A 9,235-nucleotide genomic window follows, 5' to 3' on the forward strand; every position below is an offset into this window, starting at 1 on the left:
AATTTGGTCAAATTAACACATTGCTCAAAGTTCATAATGCAATCAGTAAACTATAAATTTTACAAAATTCCTGCTGATATTTTACTGTCAAAAGTTTATATCACTGACAGTCACAAACAATGGAATAAAAACAAATGTTTGAGTCTACTACAAGTCAATGTTTCTCATGTTGCTTATGGCGTGTGCCATTCTCTGTGGCATCTGTTCAGAAACATCCGGGTAGTCGTCAGGTGTCGCTTTCAGAAGTTCCTCAATGTGGATAATATTATCGGATGCACGCAGACCCAAATCGTCAAGGACATTGCAAAGATAGTCTATGTCTGTTATCAGCTGTTTTGTCGCGTGCGGTGAAAGTTCGTGAATTTTCAAAATCTCTTCTGCGTAGAAGTGCATTGTTCCTCGTGCGATTGATTCCAACCATAAATCTGCTGTATGTTCAGACACGTCTGTTTCGTCTGTGTATGGCAGTCGTCCGTGCTTTAAAGCGACCAAAACAGCAGGATTGTCCTGCATTGTGAACGGTTCCAAATGCTGTGGTAGGGTCATCATATATTGGCCTATTTTTGTAATGTATTCTTGAGGTGAGAGACTGAAGGTCGGTAGGTCAGAGGTCAACGCACCTCCGGCGCTTCTTGAAGTCCACATTTCCATTGATGACAAATCGACCAAATACCTCTTCAAGGGACCAAATACAATTTCGAACGCAAACTTATGAACTTCTTCGCTCAATTTACAGAAATCTTTCTTGATTTCTGATACAACAGATGGAGTTTCACCTTTTTCTAAATCGATGACAAATTGTTCAAGGTCGTCTAAATCTACTCTACTGCTAAGCAACAAGCTGGCATGAGATTGCAAAGATGAACTTGTTCCCCAAAACCTGTGCCTACTGATTTCCTTTTCTGGTGTCAGTGGCACTACATATTTACCAATGGTATGTAAGATGCTACTGATGATAACGGTGTCAAGGTCATCTAAATGCATGATCAGTTCTCCACATGTTTGAATAATTCGTAAAGACTGTTGAAAATTAGCCCATTCTTCGTCTTCTTCAGTAAACTGTGTTGTTTTACTCTTTTCTTTGATATTTGTAAGAACTCGTCTGAACTCTTTACAGTATGATTGGAAATACGACTGGAGCGAACTTAACAAGAAGCAATACCCAGTTCCATTGGTCAATTGCTGGCACCGCTCGTCTGCATCTTTTGCCACTGCAAATAGTTTGTTAACAGAAGCAGCAAGAAGCTGCACGGTTTCAAACACATCCTCGTGGTCCAGAGGAATTTTGTTCAGTGAATTTGCAAGAGAAATTTCTTCTAGGGATTTATATTTAGCTATGTAACCTCGGTATGGAGCATAAATAGACATCAACATCTTTTCCATGCTTGAAAAATGTTCAGTAATGTTTGAGTCCATAGCAGCGTCTACAGCTTGCTCTAGACTGTGTGAAAATCTATCCGTGATCTGTTTGATTTCAATCAAAGCTAGGAGTGGCTCCTTTCCCTGAAGGTAAGTAGCAAAACAAGAGGCCAACGGTGGATCAAGAGTAGCCAGAGTTTCTGTGATAAGCTCACACACGATTGGAAGTGGGTCAGAGAATACTTGTTGGCACCATTTCATCTGCGCATGCCAAGTAGACAACAGTTGGTCGTAATACTCAGTCAGCCATTCTTTCAAAGTGTTGTCTCCTTTGGACTGTAGCAGATCTTTCCAGTCTGCCAGAAGCGATGTTTTGTGACATTTGTGGTAGTACTTATATAATTGCGGCAGACGATCAATGTCGGCAAACATCTTCGTATAATTTCGGGCGGCTTCTATTGATTGGTTGTTGAAAGCCGAGATTAGCTGCGGACTGAGCATAGCTTCTAGACGATTCTTAAGTTTCTCTAAGTGCTGACATCTATCGGCGTAATCCGGGGTATCGACAAGCATCTGAAGGCAATTTTGCATCCTGGAAAGTTTTGTTGTTATATCAGCGACATCTTGAGAATGGAAAACATCTTCCACGTCAGTACTAAGAGTTGTCCAATTGTCAGCTTCTTGTAAAGCTTCAGCTGCTGATGACATCCGGGACTTAATAACATCCAACTTCAGCAACATCTGCATGGATTGTGCTGTAAAAGAAAATAAAATGTTTATTAAACTGGGAAATAAGTTGTCAAGTCGGGATAAAACTACTCAAGTTTACCGAAAGTTTTTTGCTGCGCATAATTATATTGTTTTTGCTGCTTGATTTTGTGTCATTGATGAACACCCCCTATCCTTTCTTTTTTGCAATTGATCTGGTATAGTTACGGGACCGTAACTCATAGCTCCTTAGTGTTATTTCTATGGTCCGCAAATAGTCAAAAATAACATAAGGACATAAAAGCTACGATTTACAGCTAGATCTGTTACTGCTTGTGATGTTTGTCTTATCAGATATGAATTTATAATAAATGATAATCTTAACACTATAAGCCGTGCAAAAAACAGCATGCCAACAATCCACACATCGTTTATTTCAGAAGTCAGTTATCAAAGTCGTCATATTTGTTAATGTTTCGGTTCCAAGAGACATGAATTTTGCTTCTGTTTCCTAAACAAGGTGGATTGTGATTAAATAGTTGACACAATATAGGTTTATGTCACATTATGATTTGGACCCTTTGGACCTTAATGTAGACCAATTTGAAAACAGGACCAACCAGATGCTCCGCAGGGCGTAGCTTTATACGACCGCAGAGGTTGAACCCTGAACGGTTGGGGCAAGTATGGACACACTATTCAAGCTGGATTCCGCTCTAAATTTGGATTGTGATTAAATAGTTGACACAGCATAGGTTTCTGACACAGAATGAATGTGTTCTAATGAACTTAAAATTTTTGTTTTCTCTTAGAGCAATTCACTATGCTGTTGAATATTAATCCTCTCAAAAAAATGTTTGAAGAAATTTTCTTTTTATTTATGAAATTTCAAATGAGAAAATTGAACCCAATTTTTTTAATCACATCCCCCTTTCCCTTATTCCAAAACTAATCTCAATTAAAATTTCTAATGGAGTTTGCAACAATTACTACTCATTTAAATACATCATAAAATATTAAGATGTAAAAAAACTGCTTGTTATCACTGAATGGTAAAGATTATTTAAATTTATCAGTTGGTAGTAAAAAGTGAATATACATTGTATATTGTATATAACAAAGATTTAAGTTGATTCTGGACAAAGAAAGATAACTCCAATGAAAAAAAATTCTTGCAGATATTTCTTGCTTACTATACTGGACAAAGAAAGATAACTCTTAATTAAAAAAAAATTGGCTATTTCACAATATTGTGAAATTAGATATTTCTTGCCATTGCACAATACTGTGCAATTGAAAAGACTTGCTATTGCACAATACTTAATATAATAATTTTAGATCCTGATTTGGACCAACTTGAAAACTGGGCCCATAATCAAAAATCTAAGTACATGTTTAGATTCAGCATATCAAAGAGGCCCAAGAATTTAATTTTTGTTAAAATCAAACTTAGTTTAATTTTGGACCCTTTGCACTTTAATTTAGACCAATTTTAAAACTGGACCAAAAATTAAGAATCTACATACACAGTTAGATTTGGCATATCAAAGAACCCCAATTATTCAATTTTTGATGAAATCAAACAATGTTTAATTTTGGACCTCGATTTGGGCCAAATTGAAAACTGGGCCAATAATCAAAAATCTAAGTAAATTTTTAGATTCAGCATATCAAAGAACCCCAAGGTTTCAATTTTTGTTAAAATCAAACTAAGTTTAATTTTGGACCCTTTGGACCTTAATGTAGACCAATTTGAAAACGGGACCAAAAATTAAGAATCTACATACACAGTTAGATTCGGCATATTAAAGAACCCCAATTAATCAATTTTGATGAAATCAAACAAAGTTTAATTTTGGACCCTTTGGGCCCCTTTTTCCTCAACTTTTGGGACCAAAACTCCCAAAATCAATACCAACCTTCCTTTTATAGTCATAAACCTTGTGTTTAAATTTCATAGATTTCTATTTATTTATACTAACGTTATGGTGCAAAAACCAAGAAAAATGCTTATTTGGGTCCCTTTTTGGCCCCTTTTACCTAAACTGTTGGGACCTAAACTCCCAAAATCAATACCAACCTTCCTTTTGTGGTCATAAACATTGTGTTTAAATTTCATTGATTTCTTTTTACTTAAACTAAAGTTATTGTGCGAAAACCAAGAATAATGCTTATTTTGGCCCTTTATTGGCCCCTAATTCCTAAACTGTTGAAACCAAAACTCCCAAAATCAATCTCAACCTTTCTTTTGTGGTCATAAACCTTGTGTCAAAATTTCATAGATTTCTATTAACTTAAACTGAAGTTTTAGTGCGAAAACCAAAAAAATGCTTAATTGGGCCCTTTTTGGCCCCTTATTCCTTAAATGTTGGGACCAAAACTCCCAAAATCAATACCAGCCTTCCTTTTATGGTCATAAACCTTGTGTTAAAATTTCATAGATTTCTATTCACTTTTACTAAAGTTAGAGTGCGAAAACTAAAAGTATTCGGACGACGACGACGACGACGACGACGACGACGACGACGACGCCAACGTGATAGCAATATACGACGAAAATTTTTTCAAAATTTGCGGTCGTATAAAATAAAGAATCTACATACACAGTTAGATTTGGAATATCAAAGAACCCCATTTATTCAATTTTGATGAAATCAAACAAAGTTTAATTTTGGACCCCAATTTGGACCAACTTGAAAACTGGGCCAATAATTAAGAATCTACATACACAGTTAGATTCGGCATATCAAAGAACCCCAATTATTCATTTTTTGATGAAATCAAACAAAGTTTAATTTTGGACCCTTTGGGCCCCAAATTCCTAAACTGTTGGGACCAAAACTCCCAAAATCAATACCAACCTTCCTTTTATGGTCATAAACCTTGTGTTTAAATTTCATAGATTTCTATTCACTTATACTAAAGTTATAATGTACTGATTTCAATTCAAATTTCTAATTAAGGTTGCAACAATAACTGCTCATTTAAATACATCATACAATATTAAAATGTAATAAAAAGTGCTTGTTATCACTGAATGGTAAAGATTGTTTTAATTTATCAGTTGGTAGTAAAACTGAAAATACATTGTATATTGTATAAAACTATGATGAAAGTTGATTCAACTACTATTCTATACAAAGAAAGATAACTCCAATTGAAAAAAATAATTGCTATTGCACAATATTGTGCAATTAGATATTTCTTGCTATTGTGCAATACTGTGCAATTGAAAATTTTCTGCTATTGCACAATACTTAATATGATAATTTTGAATCCTGATTTGGACCAACTTGAAAACTGGGCCCATAATCAAAAATCAAAGTACATGTTTAGATAAAGCATATCAAAGAAGCCCAAGAATTTAATTTTTGTTAAAATCAAACTTAGTTTAATTTTGGACCTTTTGGACCTTAATGTAGACCAATTTGAAAACTGGACCAAAAATTAAGAATCTACATACACAGTTAGATTTGGAATATCAAAGAACCCCATTTATTCAATTTTTTATGAAATCAAACAAAGTTTAATTTTGGACCCAAATTTGGACCAACTTGAAAACTGGGCCAATAATCAAAAATCTAAGTACATTTTTAGATTCAGCATATCAATGAACCCAAAAGGATTCAATTTTTGTCAAAATCAAACAAAGTTTAAGTTTGGACTCTTTGGACCTTAATGTAAACCAATTTGAAAACGGGACCAAAAATTAAGAATCTGCATGCATTTTTTTTCTCAGGATCAAAAACATTTTTTTCCCTCTCCAAAAACTAAATGGAGTGAAAAATCTTGGACATATATTATTAATGATTATCCTTTGCATCATGGGTCTAACTTTAATCAAATTTGCAAGGATTATGCAACACATCTTTCCATCACTGAATAGACTAGAGAGCATGGTGAGTGTTTAGTATTCTTGTATATATACGTAGCTATGTATACACTGAAAAGAACATGCATCATAAGATAACCAGATGCTCCGCAGGGCGTAGCTTTATACGACCGCAGAGGTTGAACCCTGAACGGTTGGGGCAAGTATGGACACAACATTCAAGCTGGATTCCACTCTAAATTTGGATTGTGATTAAATAGTTGACACAGTATAGGTTTCTGACACAGAATGAATGTATTCAAATGAACTTAAAATTTTTGTTTTCTCTTAGAGCAATTCACTATGCTGTTGAATATTAATCCTCTCAAAAAAATGTTTGAAGAAATTTTCTTTTTATTTATGAAATTTCAAATGAGAAAAATTTAACCCAATTTTTTATTCATATCCCCCTTTCCCTTATTCCAAAACTAATTTCAATTAAAATATTCTAATGGAGTTTGCAACAATTACTACTCATTTAAATACATCATAAATATTAAGATGTAAAAAAACTGCTTGTTATCACTGAATGGTAAAGATTATCTAAATTTATCAGTTGGTAGTAAAAAGTGAATATACATTGTATATTGTATATAACAAAGATTTAAGATGATTCTGGACAAAAAAAGATAACTCCAATTAAAAAAAATTATTGCAGATATTTCTTGCTTACTATACTGGACAAAGAAAGATAACTCTTAATTAAAAAAAAAATGGCTATTTCACAATATTGTGAAATTAGATATTTCTTGCCATTGCACAATACTGTGCAATTGAAAAGACTTGCTATTGCACAATACTTAATATAATAATTTTAGATCCTGATTTGGACCAACTTGAAAACTGGGCCCATAATCAAAAATCTAAGTACATGTTTAGATTCAGCATATCAAAGAGGCCCAAGAATTTATTTTTTGTTAAAATCAAACTTAGTTTAATTTTGGACCCTTTGCACTTTAATTAAGACCAATTTTAAAACTGGGCCAAAAATTAAGAATCTACATACACAGTTAGATTTGGCATATCAAAGAACCCCAATTATTCAATTTTTGATGAAATCAAACAATGTTTAATTTTGGACCCTTTGGGCCCCTTTTTCCTTAACTGTTGGGACCAAAACTCCCAAAATCAATACCAACCTTCCTTTTATAGTCATAAACCTTATGTTTAAATTTCATAGATTTCTATTTACTTATACTAACGCTATGGAGTGAAAACCAAGAAAAATGCTTATTTGGGTCCCTTTTTGGCCCCTCATTCCTAAACTGTTGGGACCGAAACTCCAAAAATCAATAGCAACCTTCCTTTTGTGGTCATAAACATTGTGTTTAAATTTCATTGATTTCTATTCACTTTAACTAAAGTTATTGTGTGAAAACCAAGAATAATGCTTATTTGGGCCCTTTTTTGGCCCCTAATTCCTAAACTGTTGAAACCAAAACTCCCAAAATCAATCCCAACCTTTCTTTAGTGGTCATAAACCTTGTGTCAAAATTTCATAGATTTCTATTAACTTAAACTAAAGTTATAGTGCGAAAACCAAGAAAATGCTTATTTGGGCCCTTTTTGGCCCCTAATTCCTAAAATGTTGGGACCAAAACTCCCAAAATCAATACCAGCCTTCCTTTTATGGTCATAAACCTTGTGTTAAAATTTCATAGATTTCTATTCACTTTTACTAAAGTAAGAGTGCGAAAACTAAAAGTATTCGGACGACGACGACGACGACGCCAACGTGATAGCAATATACGACGAAAATTTTTTCAAAATTTGCGGTCGTATAAAAATCAACCTTATAACGTTTATAACATTAGGTCAAAGGTCAAGCTCACAGCCCAACACACATTGAGGCAAACATCAGGTGTATGTTAAACTTTAATCAAACTCAGATGAAAAATGACACTTGGAAACTCTTTTGATTTTTAGTCAGTATATGAAGCTGGTCAAAGCTCAAGGTCACAGTTCCTATTAGAGGATGACCATGCATTTATCTATAAACATGATAAAAGGAAGTGTGTTTTTTCACTTACATTTTTTTTTTAATACATTAAACTTGAAGAACACATATCTGATTTTCCAACTACACAACCTATACATTAATTTACTTCACAAAGATTATTTATTTAAATATAAAGCAACCATAGATGATTCTGTATTTCTTTTGTCATTAATTTGTTAAAATTTTCCTTTCTTATACAAACATGAATTTAGATCAATTTTAAACATGTTCAACATGTTAACTAGGCCGTACTGTGACCTATAGTTGTTAATGTCTGTGTCATTTTGGTCTTTTGGGGATAGTTGTCTCATTGCCAATCATACAATTTACAATATCTTCTTTTTTTATACTTTTGATCTACAATGCATGTCATGCATGTACAATGTAGGTATTTTCAAAGGTACATGGACATGTGTAGCTTAGTTTATGCAGGACACATCAGTCACTTGGTCGTAACACATCAATTTTGATTGAAAGGGTGTGTCAGGGGCGGATCCAGTCATTTTAAAAAAGCGGGGGGGGTCCCAACCCAGGATAAAGGGGGGGGGGGAGGTTCCAACTATATGTCCCCATTCAAATACATTGATCTGACAAAAAAAAACTCTAGATAAGCCACTGTGTGTAGAAATAAAATAATTAAACCACTTTAAGCAAACATCAATCAATTTCCTAGAAATGAGGACCATACATCACAGACATTCAAGTTTAGTAATATAATTTGTTATACATAATTTTGGGATTTTTTTTATTTTTTTTAATTTTGTATTTGCATTTATAATTGTTTAAATTTTAACTTTGTAAGTACTATTTGACAAAGGTAAGCGGATACACACATGAAAAAGAAAAAAAATTACAATTAATAAAATATTTTCTGTTAATTAAGTCACTGTGACCTACTTTAAAAGAAATGCTAAATACTCAATAATCAATTTACCTGTATCGTGTTCTACTTTCTGTATGTCATGCTTCACTGATTTCATTTGATCTTGGAGCAAAGATGCTTCCTGTTTCACGGCATCAAGTTCTCTCATCACTCGGGGCAGATTCTGAATAGCTTGTTGGCTTGCTTCCTCGATAACATTGTTGACTTCTTGGATAAACATTTGAAGCTTCATCACGAGAGTAGTAGCATACTGGTCTTTGGATACGTTCGGTTCTTTCTGTGTTCGGAATGCATTGTTGACCCATTCTTTCACATCGAAATTATCTTCAAGGAACTTCGAATAATCCATGTTGACGTGCCTAAGAATAATTTACAAGGATAAATTTGAGTAATCACCGAAACGAAACCGGAGCCG

General features: G+C 33.8%; 1 protein-coding gene across 1 annotated transcript; it reads right to left on the reverse strand.

Annotated features, from left to right (window-relative positions):
- Nucleotides 1-24: 24 nt before the first annotated feature.
- Nucleotides 25-9,232, reverse strand: LOC134692759 (conserved oligomeric Golgi complex subunit 7-like). Its single transcript, XM_063553274.1, has 2 exons — nucleotides 8,872-9,232; nucleotides 25-2,114 (listed from the first exon to the last, which is right to left on the reverse strand). The coding sequence occupies exons 1-2, from the start codon at nucleotides 9,167-9,169 to the stop codon at nucleotides 148-150; spliced, it is 2,265 nt and encodes a 754-aa protein (XP_063409344.1). The 5' UTR covers nucleotides 9,170-9,232; the 3' UTR covers nucleotides 25-147.
- Between the last annotated feature and the right edge of the window lie 3 nt (nucleotides 9,233-9,235).

This window comes from Mytilus trossulus, chromosome 12 (genome assembly GCF_036588685.1).
Source record: "Mytilus trossulus isolate FHL-02 chromosome 12, PNRI_Mtr1.1.1.hap1, whole genome shotgun sequence".
NCBI classification, from domain to species: Eukaryota; Metazoa; Mollusca; class Bivalvia; order Mytilida; family Mytilidae; genus Mytilus; species Mytilus trossulus.